This window comes from Octopus sinensis, linkage group LG21, assembly GCF_006345805.1.
Source record: "Octopus sinensis linkage group LG21, ASM634580v1, whole genome shotgun sequence".
NCBI classification, from domain to species: domain Eukaryota; kingdom Metazoa; phylum Mollusca; class Cephalopoda; order Octopoda; family Octopodidae; genus Octopus; species Octopus sinensis.
Window position 1 is genome coordinate 14228020 of NC_043017.1, and position 21265 is coordinate 14249284.

A 21265-nucleotide genomic window follows, 5' to 3' on the forward strand; every position below is an offset into this window, starting at 1 on the left:
GCATCCTCAATAATAATAATAATAATAATAATAATAATAATAATAATGATAATGATGATGATGATGATGATGATGATTTCAAATTTTGGCATAGAGCCAGCAAGTTTGAGGGAGGGGGCAAGTCGATTAAACTGATTCAAATGCTCAAGTGATGCTTGTTTTATTGGACCCTGAAAGGATGATGAATAATAATTTTGGTAGAAAGGCAGCAGTTTTAAGGATTGGGAGTCAATTACAACAACTTCAGAACTAAATTGCAATTGATTGTGAAAGGACAAAATGCTAAGTCAATCTCAGTGGAATTTGAACTCAGAACATAAAGAACTGCAAGAGATGCTATGAAGCATTTTGTCTGATGCGCTAACAATTCTGCCAGCTTGCTACAATAATGATGATGATGATAATAATAATAATAATAATAATAATAATAATAATAATAATAATAATAATAATAATAATAATAATAATAATAATAATAATAATATAATAATAATATAATAATAATAATAATAATAATAATAATAATGATAATAATAATAATAATAGTAATAATAGTAATAATAATAATAATAATAATAATAATAATAATAATAATAATAATAATAATAAATGCCCTGATGCAGTACCAGGCAGTGGCTCTCGTGGCTTCTGATCTTAACTGATTGGAAGTGTTATCATGTACATTGTTTTGTCTTGGTATAAAAGATGGGCTACAGCAAATATTCTGCTCAATACCACAGATTTGCTTGTCAGTTGTTTGACCTTAAGCAGTTGAGCATGTCCCTTAGTGGCTGACGATATGTGCATCTCTGACCACGAGCAGAAGTAGTGGGGGAGCATCATAGCCATGTGTTGAGAGGGATTCTTTGGAAACGTGGGTGTTTCGTTCAACATCCTTAAACAACCCTTATTCAGGGACCTTTCGAGTGGGATGGGTTACTCGACCTGAAGAAAATTCTAACTGGGCCCCACCTGCAAGGTCATGTGCTGTTTATTTTGATATGAGATTACCATGTTGCACACACATGGTTGTGATGCATGTGCCTAGTGTACCCTTATCAGACGGGTAGTCCTGCTGGGTATACTGGGCTTCGTATATTTTACCCCAGTGTCACTTTGATGGCATGCGCTGCTCTCTCACTCAATAATAATAATAATAATAATAATAATAATGATAATGATAATAATAATAATAATAATAATAATAATAATAATAATGATAATAATAATAATAATATTAATAATAATGGGTGCACTATAGCAACAGAGCACTTGCTTGTGAGCATGTTGCATATTTTGACCAGTACAAGGACTACGTCTAGTAGTGTGGCTAGCAGTTATTGGATTATGACCAAGCCCACCCTGCTGCACAGTGAGACACCTGCCAGGTGTGGCACCAACACCACTGGTTCCAGTCCTATTCACACCGTTATCGTCATTTATTTTGTTTGGTATTTTCATTCACAAATGAGGTGTGTTTTTAGGTTACTACCAACTGGTATTTTTATCAAGATACCATCTCTATCAATGTAGTCCGCCAAGGCAGCAGGGTCCTTGCTCCTCTGCTTTTGGACTCAGAGTGTTCCTTCTCGTAGGCTGCTTGCCACCCAAGGCTAATGAGTACAGCCTACCCAGAGCACTGGTTATTTCAAGGCACCAGCTACTCACCTTTTCTCACACTTTGCCTCTTGGTTTAGCAAAGGAGTCAATCAAGACTGCAAAGCTCTTACTACCCATAAGTTGGGCCTGTTCCTTTCACATTTCAGTATGTTGGGGACCATGATCCTGATTCTCACTAGGAGACAGGTGTGCATCAGTTGGTCCCGTATCTTCATCCAAATACTGCTCCGGAGTTAAGCCCCAATTCATAGTTCATTCACCTTCATCCCAGGCAGGGAGCCATTGAACACTGACAGGGTGTCACCACTATCACTAAGGAGTCCTATTTACCCCAGTTTTTAAATCAGAGTGTTCATTCCCCTAGACAGACTGACAACCAAGGCTCATGAGTTCTGTTTACTCATTTTCGGAATGGCCTTTGACATTTTAAGTTCCTCTGCCCTTTGCTGGGTTTTGTTTGTAATCCCACAGGTAGTCGAAAATCCACCCTCTTCACCATCCTGAAATGGACACAAGTGGAGATTAACCCAATTGCACAACCCAAAAGACAATGACAATGTATGGTGCCCTTCATCCTAAGGCAAATGTACCCAGGCTCTACATGAAGAGGGGTAAAGGTGGACGTGGGCTGACTAGCATATGGGAGAACATCAACAGTGAAAGAAGAAACATGGCAGAATATTTGGTAAACAGCAAAGAAGACCTGCTACAGTATGCTGCTAATGCAGAAGGATTTAACAAAAATGGACTTGAGAGTGCTCGTGAATTCCAATGAAGATCAGCCAATGAGAGAGAAGAAGCCCTACTCCACTTGGAATTACATGGTCAGCTCCACCATGAAACCAACAAATTAAAAGACCAGGAAGCATCATGGAGGTGGCTCCAGAAGGTTGACCTAAAAAAGAATATTGAAAGCCTAATCATCACTGGCCAGAACTAGGCATTGAATACCAAATCAGTGTGAAAAAGAATATATACCACATAAGTGCACCGGACCTCTGCAGAATGTGTGGGAAGAGGTTTGAAAGCTCGACTCACATTGTTATTGCTAGTGAAAGTCTTGTGCAGAAAGAGTACAAGCGTAGACACGACAAGGTAGCCGAAAAACTCCACTGGCTACTATGCTGTAAATATGGATATGAGGTTACGGGTGCTCGGTGCCAACATACAGCAGAAAAGGTAATGGACAAAAAGGAGAAGGCAAAAATCCTCTGGGACTTTGACTTCCAGACAGACAAGGTATTAGAGCACCAAGGCTGGATATAGTAACCTTTAGGAGGGACAAACAAAAATGTTTAATAATTGATGTAGCAGTACCAGGAGATCAACATTTCATCATGAAAGAAAGAGAAAAGTTTGATAAATATGGAGACCTGAGGATTGAGATTGCTAAGATGTGGCAGCTACGAGAGTCAAACATAAAGGTTATCCTTATTGTTATTGGAACACTAGGTTCAATAGCATCCAATCTGAAAAAACATCAGAAAACTTTAGAAATACCCTACAATCTAGGTGTATTGCAAAAGTCGGCATTGTTTGGAACTGCACACATATTGTGTAAAGCACTGTCTGTCTGAGGTCCTTGTTATGGCTTGAGTACAAACCCCAGGTAGACATAATATCTTCAATCAACAACTTCACCATATTGTATACTGTGCGATGTCTACTGTAGTAGTAATAATAATAACAATAATAATAATAGGTATCTGAGTGATCTCCAGTATACGGACCAAAAGACCAGAAAACAGCTGATACTAAACAGAAGTAGTGGGGGAGCATCGTAGCCATGTGTTGAGAGGAATTCTTTGGGGTTTGAATAATTCACCTCTGGAAACATGGGTGTTTCATTCATCGTCCTTAAATAAACCTTATTCAGGGACCTTTTGAGCGAGATGGACTACTTGACATGATGAAAATTTTAACTGGGTCTCACCTGCAAGGTTATATGCTATTTACCTTGATAGGAGATTACCATGTCTCACACATATGGTTGTGATGCATGTGCCTGGTAGACTCTTATCAGATGGGTAGTCATGATGGGTATATTGGGCTTCATATAATTGTACCCCAGTGTCATTTTGATGGCATGCGCTGCTCTCTCACTCAATAATAATAATAATAATAATAGTAATTTAAGCAAATTCTAACCCTCTAAAATGAGGTAGAAAAGCTTTGTTGAAACATTGTATTTTTTTTTAACTATAAATATATTTTTGGATAGTAGCCATTAGTCTTATTTCTCAGTCACCAAAAAGTGACTCCAAATGAGGCAGTAGCAGGAGCTAATCCTAATGGGGCCAAAACAGAAGAGAACATCTCTCCTAATTTCTTTTTACAGGCATAAAAATACTGAAAACCAGAAAAAAAATAATAGACAGGAACAATTATAATGAAAGAGTAACATTTTGAGAAGTAAAAAGGAAGAAAAAAGGGATGCAAAAATGGGAGACAAATGCCGCATCAACAATAAATTGATAGCTAAGTATCAGCCCCTTCCATTTGGGATTTAATTCTCATCATGGTGACCTAGAGGGATCAAATTTGCAGATGATTAAAGCTGTATGATGTGCCTTCATCCTACCTTGATGCTCCTTTTTTAGTTTTTCAGCTAAATTTTAAGCCTGTTTCAACATTTTGTATAAATGTTTGATTCGTCCTCACTTTATTACACGTATCTTTATCATCAAATGTTTCGTAGCTCTTTTATATCACAATTTTATACTGTACAAGTGAGACCTTGTGGTTAATACAAAAAGGGTTATTATTATTCCGAGTTCAAATCCCGCCGAGGTTGACTTTGCCTTTCATCTTTTGGGGGTTGATAAAATAAGTACCAGCTGAGTACCGGAGTCGATGTAATTGACTACCCCCTCCCCCAAATTTCAGGCATTGTACCTATAGTAAGATTATTATTATAGTGTTAGGAAGGGCATACAGCCACAGAAACCATGCCAAAAACAACACTGGAGTTCAACACAGCTCTGAAGCTTGCCAGTTCCCTGTCACATTGTCTAACCCATGCCAGCATAGAAAGCAGACGTGTAATTATTATTATTATTATTATTATTAGTATTCTATTCTGGTTCTTTATGTTCTGAGTTCCTTTCAAGGTTGATAATATAAGTACCAGCTGAGCGCTGGAGTTGATGTACTTGACCTGCCCAAGTCTCCTTCCCCAAAATTTCAGGCCTCATGCCTAAAGTAGGAAGATTATTATTATTATTATTATTGGTATTGCTCCGATTTTCAAGAACTGAAATGTCATAGATTATGGTTAAGAATATGCATTTGTTTAGAAGTAAAATATTAAAATATTGGTGAGAACTTATTGAAACAAATTGATATTAAGGGATAATTTAAAGAAACATAAATATTTAACCCTAATTATTGGATACAAGACATTAATATTCAATGTAGACATCATATAAATATTCTAGAATGTTAAGTTTTTTTAAAAAATAAACTTGAATATATTTCTCTGGTGCTGAAGAGATGATGGAAGAGAGAGAAAAAATATTGGAAAGGAAACTTATAAAACAGAATGTTTAGTAGAAGATTTTCTTAAGGTTTGTGAACAAATGTATGAGTTATGAGAGAAAATTCCTTCACCAGAATATGTTGAAAACAGATAAAACTTTGAGAAGAAATGACACACAAACTACTAATCCAAGTCGAAAGATCAAAACTATGTAATTTCATTTCTTACAAAATCTAACAACATTCTAATAAAATAAAAACAAATAAATAGAAGGATTTGATGTTGTTCAGCGTGCAGGGTCATACACTACCTGGGGAAATATTAAATCATACACTACCTGAGAAATGTTAAGTCAACAAACAAGAAAAACAGAAAACAAAATAGGATGTAGATTAGGTCAATGATTAAAACACAATCCAATGTAATGATTAGATTTCAAATGTAAAATTTTAAAATTCAATGATATAAAATTTTATTTTTTAAATTAGTTAAGACTAGTAATAATTTAATTGAGAGAATCTGATAAATAACCCAACATGTTGACATATTTGAATAAAAAACAAACATCAATAAAATCACAGATAAAGCATTGTCAAGGTGAAAATAAATGTGTGACAAAAGAGAGAAAGAAAGAGATGAGAAAAAGAGAAAGAAAGTGAAAGTTCTTGTCAACCTTACCAGCAGGGACTAGTTTCCTGCAAATAGAAGATGAAGCATACCTGTAAACTGGCAGTTTCACTTTTTTGTACAGAGTTATCTTTCTTACGTCGACTACTGCCACGGCGAAGGAAACTGAATGAGCGCTGCCAAGTTGTCTTATCATGGTTCCTATCGACGCTGAAAACAAAGCAAACCAGTATTAAGATACAGAAAAATAATTAGCTTAATATATATTTTCCCTAGCTTCACTGCAACATTTTCTAACTTCTATTTCTCCCTTTTCTATCTTTTGGCCTTTGTCTTCTCTCGTGTCATGATGTTTATGAGGATTATTTCATCTTTCATATCTACAAATCAGTGTCTCTTTCCCATTTATAACCTCACTAACACACTCTTGCCCCAATCACTCTTTTCCTGGCATCATTGTCTCTCTTCTCTCACTCAAAGTTCTCTCTTCCATTTACCTTCTTGACTGGATAAAGACAACTCTTAGATGCTTGCCAGGAACAAGGCAACTTCTAGTACTGATATCATGACATGAAGCCAGTAGGGGATAAGGGGGGGGGCACCCAGCTATAGAGACTCTACCAAAACTGGTGTGTGTGTGAATGAAACATGGTCTGTGACCCCCATCCAGAAAGGCAACAACTCCTCCAAATCAGGAGAAAGACTGTGACAAACTGTCCAATCCATGCTCCAACATGAACAATGAGCAGAAATTGATGGGAATTTGAAAAATTAAAACATTGAGATCAAAATTTATAAAACAACAGTGCCATACACTTGATAACTCCTTATCTGAACATGGAAGCAGAAAGGGTTGAAATTTTGGATTTTAGTATTATTGAATATTTACATCTATAATATCAAACAGCTTGCAAAGGAAACTGAAATTCTAAACATGTTATTAAGTCATATTTCATAATGCAGTTTAAGCATACACTGTGTGTGTGTGTGTGTGTACAGCTAGATGTGTGATATTACTGATGAGTTGGATCTGTGTAACATAATGTAATAAAGTGTTACCCTGACGATCTGTTGTGGTTCAACATCCTGTGCAGAGGATGCAAATAACCACAACAGTGAAAAGCATGTAAGGAAGGAATTCTATAAACTTATAAACTTATGTTTATCATATATATATATATGTATATATTTATTAATATTTTGCCAGCTCCGTCTGGCACCTGTGCAGGTGGCACGTAAAAAGCACCCACTACACTCACGGAGTGGTTGGCGTTAGGAAGGGCATCCAGCCGTAGAAACACTGCCAGATCAGACTGGGCCTGATGCAGCCTTCCAGCTTCACAGACCCCAGTTGAACCGTCCAACCCATGCTAGCATGGAAAGCGGACGCTAAATGATGATGATGATGATATATACATATCTATCTATCTATCTACTCTTTATCTATATATATATATATATATATATATATATATATGCATAAACCGATAGATAGATAGATACAGTGGGGTACCCAAAAGTAACCAGAAACATTCTCTGTGAGACAAGCCCATTGTAGGTCGGATTTCCACTACTAGAAACTACTTTATGCCACGGTCTGCTGACAGGCATTCAGGCATCAGTATGCTGGCCAGCGTTGTCCAGTGGAGTTGTACTGCCACATGGTGCATCTTTGTATTGCAGTGCTTCTCCTCTGTTTGTTGATTTTTGCGATGGCTGAAATGAAGGAAAACAACAGCCAAAACAGTTATCATACTTCAAACTGGTTTTCACGCTTTAGGAATGGTCACTTGTTGCTGGATGACCAACCTCGTTCAGGGTGACCATTGACCTCATGAATAAAAAAAGACATCATGAAAATTCATGAACTAATCTTGGAAGACCGTCACCGAGCAATTGACGAACTTGTGTGTCCTGGAGCCCCTGCCACAAATTTTGAGTGAGGAATTGCGAATGAAAAGAGTTGTAACAAAATTTGTGCCTTGCTTGCTCACCGAAGATCAGAAAACAGTCACAATTGAATGAATGTCATGAACTGAAATAACAGTTGGAAGTTGATCCTGACCTTCTTTCAAAGGTCACCACTGGTGACGAAAGCTGGTACTATGGAATTTGCAGATGTGAAAGAGCTGAAGAAAAAAATGCTGGAGACCTTAAATGGCATCACTTCACAACAGTTCCAGGACTGTTTCGAACAGTGGAAAGAAGAAGAAGAAGAAAGAAAGAAAGAAAGACTGGAACTTACTTGTGACCTCCTTCTGTTTCATTGTCAGAATGTTCTGAATCAATACTCTGGCTTGAACGAGCAGATGGGGTCCTCATGACACCAATTATCCGCTGGAAGAATGACGGTGGACGCTAAGAGAGAGAGAGAGAGAGAGAGAGAGAAAGAGAGAGAAGGAAAGGGAGAGAAAGAGAGTGTGAGATTTGAGAAATAAAAGGAAAAAAATGTACATTTTATATTGCAATTTGAAATCAGAAATCATTCCAAAGAATGAAATTTAAATAAAAAAAATTATAAAATTGCAAAGTTGAATGTGTTGTTTATAAATTGTCAGCTTTAAATGTAACTTAATTTCATGCTTTATTAAAAATACTGGATGATAGTAGTGACATCTAAACAGATTGCAACCAGTTGACAGAATTTATGGGGACACTCAATAAATGGTGGCATGGCTCTTCAATTGTCACTGTGGGGCAGTGCCCCAAACTTTGGAATAGCTTTGATAGAGGATCTCTATTGTAAGAACCCTGCTCTTTGGTATCTTTAGATATAAAATGCAAATGTCTAAAATATATATTCAGTTTCAATCTTGGTTGAACAAAATTTAACTGAAAGTGGACTTAATAGGAATAACTATTGAGAAATAGAGGAAATTGTGGAAGAACTCAATAAGTGAAGAATCTTGTATTTTGGACACTTGACCTTCACCTGAAAGTCAAGAAAACAAAGTGTGGAATGAAGACCACAACCAGTTTTCAGATCATATTAAATGTGTTTGTTGTTAATTATGAAGTCAAATAAGATTTTAATTGGGTTTTGGAATCAAAAGAGCACTATGACCATGAAATTCTAAGATATACATAGGAGAGTATTGTAGTTTGCTTGAAGCATTGTGTATTGTTTGTAAAATATAATGTGTCTTGAATGGCACAACAATGCACCATAATAACAATAATGGATTATAATAACTGTTATAATTTAATCATCCATAGTCTGATACAACATTTCGGAAAATTAAAAATTCCTTCTTCAGATATTCCTAGGAATTGATCGAATCACTGCTATGATCAGTTTTCCAATGGTCTTCTTTTTTTCCGGAAGCATTTCTACAAGAAAGCAGCCAGTAGAGATAGGTTTGTCCAGTACAATTCAGCACTTCCACTTGGTGCCAAACTAAGATATGCCAGAAATGAACTTGCACGCATCCAGAGCAAGTGCAGCAGGACAGAGTGTAAGGTGAGCCACACTACATGCTTCCTAGAAATATTGAAAACCAACGGGTACCCTATATCCAATATAAATCGGTTTAAGTACCCAAGATGACCAACATGCCGAACACATAGAAAACCCAGCAACACATGCTTCCTTAAAATAGCCCACTTTAGTGAGGGGATAACTACAGCCATCTGAAAGGCCATAAGAAGAGAAGGACTAGACATACAACCAGCCCACTCCAGCCCCTCTCTGAAAAGGCACCTCACAAAGAAACGAGCAAGGGACAGCAATCAATGCACACTAGCAAACTGTCCCATCCGTGACACAGATTTATGCTAACAGGGAAATGTTGTGTATAGAATACAATGTAACAAATGCAACAAGTTCTATGTGGGTAGCACAACAAGACCGTTACACATTGACATCAAAGAACATCTGAACACAAGAGTCTCTTCCTTCAGAAAATATCTAGACAGATGCTGGAACACCAACAAAAGCATAACAGTCACAATTGAGGTCAATGAAAGAAATTTGGGTAATTTAGGAATTAAGGAAGCTATCCTCATAGATAGACTAGGGCTCAAAATAAGAACAGGCTGCAGGTTGGCAGTCATTATATTATTTAGCTACATCTGGATGTGTGTAGGTTCATTTTTGATGATATGCTCATGTATTTTTTATAAAAAAGAAGAAAGATAAAAAAAGGAAACTGCACGTATAATACAAAACTTAGAAGCAGCACTACGGCTGTACCAGCACACACAAGCTTGAAACATGGCTGCCCTCACACACTCCTCATGAGGAATTCCGGAAGGAGCTTCGTGAGACCACTGCAGAGATGCTTCCAGAAAGAAAAAACCGTTGCAAAACCGATTACAGCAGTGATTCGATCAATTCCTAAGGATATCTGAAGAAGGAATTTTTATATTCCAAAATATCATATCAGACTATGGATGATTAAATTACACCAGTTATTATAGTCCATCATTGTTATTATGGTGCATTGTTGCACCATTCAAAACACATTAAGATATATGTATTTCATTGTGGGAGTTAACATCTCCGATTTCCATATTGCAGCAGGTTGTGCTGAAGTGGCCCTCACTGCCACTTCATCAGGAAAAGGAGCACCACAGGGATCAACCATCTTTCAAACCCTTTCCCTCTTTAATATTAACAACAATTAACAATGCATTTTTAGAAAGAGTATGACGTATATTGATTCTATATTTTGATAATTATTGCAATTAGTGGACAATAATTTCATTGGTTGCAGCTGCCTCCCACCCAATAACACAAGACATTTGGTTCACTGATGGTCTTAACAGTGGAACTTGAGTATCTGCACCCTGAGGCAGAGCAAACATCTCAAAGGACATTGTTTATAAAGTACAAGCTTTTTGATTTACTCCACTTGACATTAGTGAGGCCTCAAAGTCACAGTTTTTGTTCTAAATGACACAAAACTAATTAGGTGTTGCTCTTAGGTAAGATTAAAATATAATTGCTAAGATCCACAAACAGAGAGAGAAAAGGTGTGTGTGTGTGTGTGTGTGGGGGGTGAATGCTATTATGACAGCACATTAATAACTTTGAGGTAACCTTTCAAACTAGAAAACAAAAATAACAAAGAATAAAAACCAGAGTTGAGCATGGAAACAGATGAGGTGTTTTAAAAACAAAAAAAAAAGACTAACAATTTCGTTGTTAAACAACTGTATGCTCTGCAATGCATGGAGCTTGCATTTCTGCTGATCTTGCAATGCAAAAATGAAGACAAAGGAAGATGCTGTTGTTGCTTAACTGACTGAACAGATCTGGGACTTATGGCATTCCAACCATGACCATTCTGTCTTTTCCCAATGTGCAGGGAACCCTGTACCACATCTAACATGCCAGTCTTCTAGGACGGTAGGGTATGATTTGAGGTAATTCAACTGCTGTTTCTAGCAAACTAAGTGACTCTGCAGAGACTTGTGTTCAGCTTTGGCTGAACAGCATTTTTCTGTGATGGCAACTCAACGGGAAAATCATTACCCAACCATAAGATTTCAGGTTCGGTCCTACTACACAGTAACTTGGGAATGTGTTTTCTACTACAGCCATGGGGTAACCAAAGCCTTGTGAGTGGATTTGGTAGGCAGAAGAGGGAAACTGAAAGAATCCCACCATGTGTGTGTGTGTGATGTGTGTGTCCTTGTCGTGACATGATGAGATGGTTGAAAATAAACTTCACCATCATATAGGAGATGTTATTCCTTTGAAGTCTTCTGTGTAAAACATATCTGGCCATGGGGGAAATATTACCTCACTTGGGAACCAGTGGGGGTTGGTGACAGAAAGGGCATCCAGCCATAGAAAAATTGCCTCGACCAATTCTGTCTGGACCATGGAGATATTGACAAGTTGATGTTACAATGATGTCACAAAACAAACCTGTAATTTTGATAAACTATCTCTAAAGGCATCTCTTTATATATGAAGCAAAGACATTTAATTCTAGCTGTTCGATTTCCCTTGCCATGGAAGAGTCTGATTATGACTACTGTAGTCCTTATTACACTTCCATCTGACCATAATGTAGCTAATTATTACATTTAATAATGATACGGGTAATAATAACAACAATAATAATAGTAATAGCTGATATTTTCAATGTTAATAAACAACAGATTTAACAACAAATGACAGACAGGACAAGATTGAAATATAATAAAGAAGAGAAAAAAGTTGCATTAACTATAAAGCATTTTGAATAGTAACATAATAATAATAATCCTTTCTACTATAGGCAAAAGGCCTGAAATACAAGGGGGGGAGAAGGCTAGTCAATTAGATTGACCGCAGTGCTTGTCTGGTACTTATTTTATCAAGCCTGAAAGGATGAAAGTTAAAGTCAACCTCAGTGGAATTTGAACTCAGAACATAAAGACAGACAAAATGCTGCTAAGCATTTTGTCCAGCATGCTAACAATTCTGCTTTAATAATAATAATAATAATAACAATAATAATAATAATGATAATGATAATAATAATAATAATAATAATAATAATAATAACAATAATAATAATAATGATAATGATAATAATAATGATAATAATAATAATAATAATAACAATAATAATAATAATGATAATGATAATAATAATGATAATAATAATAATAATAATAACAATAATAATAATAATAATAATAATATAATAATAATAATAATAATAATAACAATAATAATAATAATGATAATGATAATATAATGATAATAATAATAATAATAATAACAATAATAATAATAATGATAATGATAATAATAATGATAATAATAATAATAAAATAACAATAATAATAATAATGATAATGATAATAATAATAATAATAATAATAATAACAATAATAATAATAATGATAATGATAATAATAATAATAATAATAATAATAACAATAATAATAATAATGATAATAATAATAATAATAATAATAATAATGATAATGATAATGATAATAATAATAATAATAATAATAATAATAATAATAATAATAATAATGATAATAATAATAATAATGATGATAATAATAATGATAGTAATAATAATAATAATAATGATAATAATAATAATGATAATAATAATAATGATAATAATAATAATAATATAATGATGATAATAATAATGATAGTAATAATAATAATAATAATGATAATAATAATAATGATAATAATAATAATAATGATAATAATAATAATAATAATAATGATGATAATAATAATGATAGTAATAATAATAATAATAATGATAATAATAATAATGATAATAATAATAATAATGATAATAATAATAATAATAATAATAATAATAATAATAGTAATAATAATATGTATAAATCGGGAGAAAACAAAATAAAACAAATAATTCATTTGAAAAAATGACATTTTATGAGAAAATTTAACTTTAAATTAAAACCCATTTTATTTATTTTTGTAGCTCAGTCAATGAGGAATGACAGTAGCTGTAACCCTAAAAGAGGCTGATTGTGTTGTCATTAGAAAGTATATGAGGAAGTTATCCCTACACCTGATCTGGATGCTTGCAATGGAACAAGCCCTACCAAAGACACTTCCGGAACTCAGTAGCAGGTTTATACTGGGCAACAGACCAAGTCAACTGCTCAAGCCTCCTACAGGCTTCCATACAATTTCTTTCTATCAAATTTTATAATGTTTTGGTTGAGTCAAGGCTATGGTAGAAATACTTGTCCAAGGTGCCACATAATGGAACTGAACCAGAAACCATATACTTGTGGAATAAACTTATTAACCACACAAACATATATATATATATATGTGTGTATGTATATTGAATGGTTAAATGTTATTTCAGTGTCAGCTGGAAACATTTAACTTCTGTTATCTTAGAAGTGTTTATTTTATTAAATATTGGTGAATATTTTAAAGATTCATAACTAATTCTAAGTATGATATTTTGCACAAGAATTAATGAATTATAATAAAATATTTAAATTTTTAGAATAGAAAATTAATTATTAGATAATTGCTTCACAAACTAAATTAAAGTTGCCGATTATTCTCTGCCTTATTTCATAAGAGAAATTATCAAAATATTTTGAATAAAATATGGAAATGAGAATAAGTTAATTGTAAAGTGTTTACATCTGAAAGACTGTCATTAAGTGATATGGCTGTTAATAAGAAGAGAATTGCTTTATACCATGGTAAAATACTAGAGTAGATTTAAGCATCAGAGCCAATTTATTTTTTAACTATATGGATTTGGGTGATGAATAACAGTATTAAAATTTTTTTAATGGGATTAAACATAAAACAGGAAGTATTCTATTGCGTTTTATACCATACTGTATATTGTATGACACTTGAATCATTCAAAGTGTGACTACAGAAAGCCCTGCTCACCTATGTAGTCTAATAGCAGAGGTTGAACAAAACTGTATTTCACGAGAAATGGTCACTGCTGTGCATTTGATATTTATAGAAATAAAATGTTTGGTTTTAATCAGAGGAGGAAGGCTAGAAACAATGTTTTAACAGGGCCTCCAACAGTGTTGACACTTTTGTATAAGACACCTCATCCAAATGCTTTCAACAGAGTGAAATCTGTAAAAGTTCCTCAAGGTTCAGGTGATGGGGGTGGGGTGGGGTGAAGGGGATTAGCTCTGTTTTTCAATACATAACATATAAATAAATAGTTTATTTGAAGAAGAAGAACTCAATTAAACTATCGTTTAGATCTTAAATCTATAACTGGGTAAACTTAAACAACTTAAGTTAAAAGTGTTCTTTTTTTTTCTTGATAATAAATATAAGAGACTTCAATCAGAGACCAACAACTTTCTTTTGTAATGGCCACAGATATCATAGTTTACAAACAAACATGGCCTTGTTCCCACCCCATTTCCATCACTGGCAATTCATATGGAAGCAAAATTCAAATCATAACACAAAAGACAGTCTAAAAGACATTGATACTCAACAACCCACAAATACATTCAATTTGAACCGTTCTGAGGCCCACTGAGAACATCTAGTTTACTTGCATGCCATTCCTCATATGTTGCCAATTCTTGATTTTAATCAATAGACACACGATGCAGTTATCTTTGATGTATTGCCAGGTACAAAGAATTCAGACCCAATAAAGTAATAAAATTAACAGTTCTTAACAGTATTTAAACACTAGTTTGGAGGAAAGGACTAATCTGTAACTTTCATGGCCATTCCACTTCCAAGACTAGTGAAGCAATGCTGTTAATGTTCCTTTTGAAGAAGTTAAATGTTTTGAAATGCACAGAGTTTCATTTAACTTATTCATACAGAATCTTATTTTCTAAATGGTTCAGTCACAATCATAAAAAAGGCCAAAATTCAACCCCACAAATCACCTGGGAATCAGCTATCCTCCTTATAACCAAACAGAAATTTGAGTAAGCTATTTATTATTTAGTGGAGGCACGTGGCTTAGTGGTTAGGGTGTCAGTATCATGATCATAAGATTGTGATTTCAATTCCTGGACCAGGCAACGCATTTTGTTCCAGTCCACTCAACTGACAAAAATGAGTAACGCTGCGATAGACTGGCGTCCCGTCCAGCTGGGGAACACATACGCCATTGAAACCGGGAAACTGGGCTCATGAGCCTGGCTAGGCTTTAAAAAGGGTGTATTGATTTTTTTATTTTTATTTCTTATTTCCTTTAATACACCATTTATCAGAACCTGGCTTTTGGGATTGGTTTACAATGTGGTTTTTCAATAAATAAATTGCATGGAAAACCATTGCTAGAGTTTCAATTTGAAGTAAATATTAGGAGAACATCTTTTATTCTAAGATGTGTTGGGGTTTCACAATCATAATGTCATGGGTTCGATTCTTGGACTGGGTGGCCTGTTGTGTCATGTTGCTCCACCCTACTCAACTAAAATGAATACCAGCTGAGGAAGCCCCCTCTCTCCTTCCTGCTGTCACATCCTTGATGTTCTGTGCTGGGCCAAAAGTTACCAACATGGCATCTATATCTGTTTGTGACTACGCAGGCACCTTAAACTATTAGTGAAAGTAAGGTACATGTTACTAAATCATACTTGTAAGTGCGAGGTTTAAGATAAAAATATTTGTATAAATATTGTGTGTGAATGTATACACACACACACACACACACACACACACACATATTCATGCATGTATGTATGAGATGGTGTCAAAAAGTTCCCAGATTTGTTCTATAGCACACTAACAGATAGTAGCACACAGATGTGTGTGCAGTGAGATCTAGCAGTGATCTTCATGATGCAGTGGGCTGAGTGACATTGCTGTGTTTACTTTGCAAGTTGTGAAATTTGTGTTTTTGTGATCCCATGTGTCTGCTGTAGTCTGCGACTTTTGTCATGAACGGAAAGTTTGAACAAAGAGGCAATGTAAAGTTTTGCATTAAACTTAGGAGTCTGCTACAGAGACATTGAGTATGCCTTAGCAAGTTTACGGCAATGAAGCAATGGGTCGTATGGTGCTTCAGAAGGCACGACAGAGCCACAGCTCAGTCAAGAGCATGCTCATTGTTTTTGTGACATCCAAAGTATTGTGCATTGAAGATTTCTTCCCCAGAGCCAGACCATCAGTTGAGAGTTCTACCATGATGTTTTGAAGCATTTGAGGGAGGGGATTTGGTGAAAGTGACTGGATCTGTGGAGAATTGGATGAAGAATTGGATTCTTCCTGATGACAATGCACCCTGTCATGGAGCTGTTCTAATTTATGAGTTTCTTGCCAAAAACAACATATTGGCTTCTGCACCCACCCTATTCAACAGATTTGGCAGCTGCAGACTTCATTCTCCTCCACAAGATGAAAATGCAACTCAGAGGTTGCTGTTTTAACATCTTTGTTAAGATCAAGAGCAAATCACTGAAGGACCTCGATTTGTTTGTGGAAGACAACTTCCAAGCCAGATTCTAAAAGTGACAGGAATGCCAGGACTGGTGTATTGATGTGCAAGGTGACTATTTTGAAGGAGATAATATTAAAACTTAGAGGTAAATTAGTTATGTTTTATTGAACACAACTAGCCTGGGAACATTCTGATACCACCTCATATGTCTGCATGTGTGTGTACGTGTGTGAGCATGCGCATATATATATGTTGAAGGCTTTTCTTAAATTGTCATAAGTGATGAAATATAAAATCACCAACCAAGCTAAAATTTGTGTAGGAGCAGACACAATGTTTTCTTTTGAAGACATTCAAAAGATAATGTTTAAATTAAGTTAAAGAAACATTAGAAAGTCGGAAAAAAATTTTTAATTCTTTTAGTTTGAAGGCAAAGATAACAAATGAACTTGTGTGAGCCAAAACAGAAGGGAAAAACAAAAGAGGAGATATTAGTTTGATAATGTTAGAACTATATAAATCCCAAAATATCTGTCTTTTTTATATTTTCAGAAGCAACTTTGATTGGGAAAAATTCAATAAAATTTATGTCTTTTACACAAATACTTGTTTTAGCTGTAAATTTGAGGAAGTTGAGTCACATTATTGAATTTTTGGTGAGTTTCTATGAATTCCAGAAATAAACTTCCTTTCAATGAAAAGCTTAATAACGAAATTGAAGCATTATAAACTAGACAAATATAAAAATAATAAAATAAAGATGCAAAAGAAATAGAAAATATATAAATAAAACGTACATAATTGAAGGTTGAGATAAGCAAAACAAAAAATAAATTAAAAAAAATAAAATTTGCAGAAAAATAAAATATTTCAGTAACAAATTATTTCTAAAAAGTAAATTCTGTAGCTTCACTCCAGAGTTAAAATGTTTTCTAATGTTAGAACAAAACAAAGGGTTGATCTAATTAAGAAGGTGTAGACTCATGGCAATAAATAGAAATATTTCATATAATAAAATTATTTATCATAAAAATGTCACATTTTGTGGATTAAAACATTGAATAATTATAGAAAAGAGAGTAAAAGAGAAGTTTTAAATGGAAGTAGGCCAAGTGTTATAGAATGATATCGGTGCAAGATAAATTGAAAAAGAAGAGTTATTACAGTGCTTTTAGCTTTTAAATGGCTTCAAAAACATTCAACAGAAGCTTTGCTTGAAATATTGGCAAAAGTCAAATCAAGAGAAAAAATAGTTTTGATTAGAGATAAGGCAAGAACAAGCAGAAAAGAAAAACCTTAGGTAAAGAGAGATAAAAAAACAGAAAGAGATAAAGTATATTGTATAGAGGAGATAGAAAGAAAGAGATATTATATATATATATATATATATATATATATATATGTATGTAGAGAGAGAGAGAGAGAGAGAGAGAGAGAGAGAGAGAGAGAGAGAGAATACAGTGTTTAAAGAGATAAAGGAAAATCATAGAATGAAAATTAAACCATGAAATTCCAAAATAATTTAAGAAAAATGGTTTATGATGGGAATATTTTGAGTAAAGAATCTTTTAGGTATTGTGCATTGTATAGAGACTAAAGGAGTGAAGTGATGAGTAAAATGTTGTTGGCCAGCATCCATACATTCTTATGTAGGACTCAGTTACATGGGTTTGATCCCGTTGCCAGAATAGATGTGAAATAGCTTCTAAATTGTAAGTTGTGTGTCATGGCAAATGTTTGCTCTGTCAGAAGTATAAACCTACAACAACACTGCGAAGGCCTAAAAGACTTCAATGTGAATTCAGAATAATAGGAAAAGTTTGTTTCACAGTGATTTACCTGACACAAACTGTGCAGAAAGCATAGCATCTGAGATCAGACAAACTATGCAGAAGACAGAGATAGGAAAGTTCAGCGCCATGATTGATACACGTAGAATTCTGCCCATTGCTTTAGTCAAATGTGGCAGTTTTGTGTTTTGTTTCTATTTATTAGCCATTTGTGGACATGGGTAACAGTGTGTTTAATATCCTACAGTCAAGCTGACACACAAATGCAATCACTTCAAAAATATTCAACAATATTTCTTGTAGACAAAAACAAACAAATGGCTGTATATATATAATGGATGTATATGTATTTGTGGCAATGTACGGTGTATAACAGATCTCTGTCTTTGTGAAGATCTGTAATAAGTCAATCCCGCTTCAATCAATGATTGGAGTGAATTTAGCAGTGAAATTTCATTAGAAAGATGACTCTAGCAGGGGGTAACGAGTCTTAAAGGAAACACATTTTGGGGCTGTGTAACTTGTAGCAGCACAACTTGCCATCTGATGTCGACATTCAGACTTATGGTACAGACCAAAGACTATTGAGAATCAAGACAATTCTGAAGATGATTGAAACTGGTTTACAGATGATAGCAGAGCCAAAAGTCAGTGGCACCAGCTGTGAGTGGTCCCCAGAGCAGATTCATATGAGATTCTACAGGAGAAATACAAATCATTCTAATGCCAAACTCCCACTTGCACACCTGTCTGTATTTATTGGTGCCAGTACAGTGGCAAGAATATGTAAGAGGGAGTTTGGCAGAGGCAGTCACAATGTCATAGAGAGCAACTTCTTAATCCAGGTACACCCCCAGTGATAGGCAACATTTATATAGGAGAATATTTTGAATATCTTTACTGTAATGCCTTAAATACTGAAGGCACCATGATAAGCAATATATATCATTACCATCAAAAATATATTAAAACATACAAAAATGTAAACTAATTTAAAGAAATGTTCTGCTCCACAAGATATAATGGTAATGAACTATTATAATTCAGTTAATCTTATCATGTACATCATCTACAACTAATAAAATAGCACTATAACTTAGCTAATACTGTATTCATTATATCTTATATATATATATTCATCATTTTGTCACCTGAAGGATCACATTTTAAATAGCAATAGAGCACATCTGATGTCTCCAAATATTTTTTTACAAGTACTAAATTTGCTTTCTCCTATGTAAAACCCCAAATGTGTGTTTTGGTTTGCTTTCTAAGTCTGGTTGCCCTTCCTAATACCAACCACTTTATAGAGTGGACTGCGTGCACATTTTCATGGTATCAGCACAGGTGAGGTCACCTTATCACTTGCAAGATTAAAGATGACTGAACAAGGAGGTGGGGAGAGAGAGAGAGAGAGAGAGAGAGAGGGAGAGAGAGAGAATTAGGAGAAATGATGAGAGAAGCTAAAGTATGAATGGGCCAGAAACAGATTTATTGTGAGAAGGGGTCGTGAAGAGCATAACAGAGTAGACTCTAATGGTGGGAGGTGGGATGTATGGAAGAGTGTCGTATTGGGGTCAGTTAGAAAGAGAGAGAGGGACAGAGTGGAAAGGATGATACAGTGGGCTCCAATACCATTGCACATTATAAGGGTAAATAGGGTGGTAGTGTGGGTGGATGGGTGTGGCTGAAAGTGAGATGATCATTTGGAGGAGCTGTGAGGAGAAAGTGGGTGAAAGATGAAAGTGTTGTGAGGTGGGTCAATAAGAAGAAAAGACATTGATGTGGTGGAGATGATGTCAGGGAGGAGACAATGAAAGAAAGAGAAGCAACAATTTGGGGTAACAGTGGATGAGAGCAGTGACAGATGCAAAAGGTTATCATAAAGGTGGCAGGAGGAAGAAAATAAAATTGATAGAGTGAGACAACATCCTAACTGCTGTGTTTCCTCAAGAGAACTGGTTTCCGCAACACAGTATGTTACTAAGAGTCCCTTCTTATCTCTTTTGCTGGGGACAGCATCACCAGTTTGTTCCATGTCTTACTGGGTCTTCCTCTTCCACAAGCCATATCCAGTTAGAGAACTTAGAACTTTTTATACAGCTATCATCATTTATATGCCTTTTACAACATCCTTTTTCTTGCCTATTACACTGGATTCTTCTCATATCCAGTTTCCATCAGTTAATTTTGTGTTCTGTCATCCATCCACATTAACATCACATGTCCAATGAAGCAGGCTTGTTTTAGTTCCTTCTAGTGTCCATAAGTCCTCTGCTTTCAAGGTTCAAGTCTTGACCACCATACTCCACACATATACATTGTACAATATCTCCATCACTCTGAGGGAGAGGCCATTTGCTACTAGCACAGGTAGTATTGCCTTGAACTTTTCCCACCCCTATCTATTATGCTATCAGAGCATCTACATCAAGTGCCCTCTTCGAAGATGGGTACACTGAGCAGTTGCCTGGGGACCAATTCTGATCTATGTATGCTGTGACGTGCTGTCTATAAATAAATACCACTGGACTGATTTGGTAAGGGACCTATAATACTGCTAGGGCAGTCTTGTCCACATCCTTGGCTAATTATGTCTTTGGTTATAAAACTATTAGCTTTTTAAAGGGAGCCTTCTAAGTAGTTGCGAGACTATTCCCTGGATACATTTTGTGTTTTCTGTCTCTAGGCACCATCCATATATAAAGAATACCTTAGTTGTTAGCCTGCCTCTCACACCATTACAATTCCTGCATAGCTTTAGTCTTAACTAGATTCACTTTATGTCCATTCAATTCCTGGTTTTGTTTCCATGCCCGAAATTTATTATCCAACCCTTCCACAGATCCAACTTAAAGACAAAGGTCACCAACACAGAATTATCAAAGATAGCCACT

The 21265-nt window shown here is 35.0% G+C and overlaps 1 protein-coding gene across 2 annotated transcripts in view; it reads right to left on the reverse strand.

Moving 5' to 3' along the window:
* Positions 1-21265, reverse strand: part of LOC115222732 (voltage-dependent calcium channel type A subunit alpha-1) — a 998519-nt gene that overhangs the window by 38222 nt on the left and 939032 nt on the right. For both annotated transcript variants that reach the window (XM_036511821.1, XM_036511820.1), the window contains 2 exons: positions 7971-8083; positions 5818-5935 (listed from right to left, as the gene is read on the reverse strand). In XM_036511821.1, coding sequence (XP_036367714.1) covers positions 5818-5935; positions 7971-8083 — 231 coding nt within the window. The remainder of the gene's footprint in view (positions 1-5817; positions 5936-7970; positions 8084-21265) is intronic.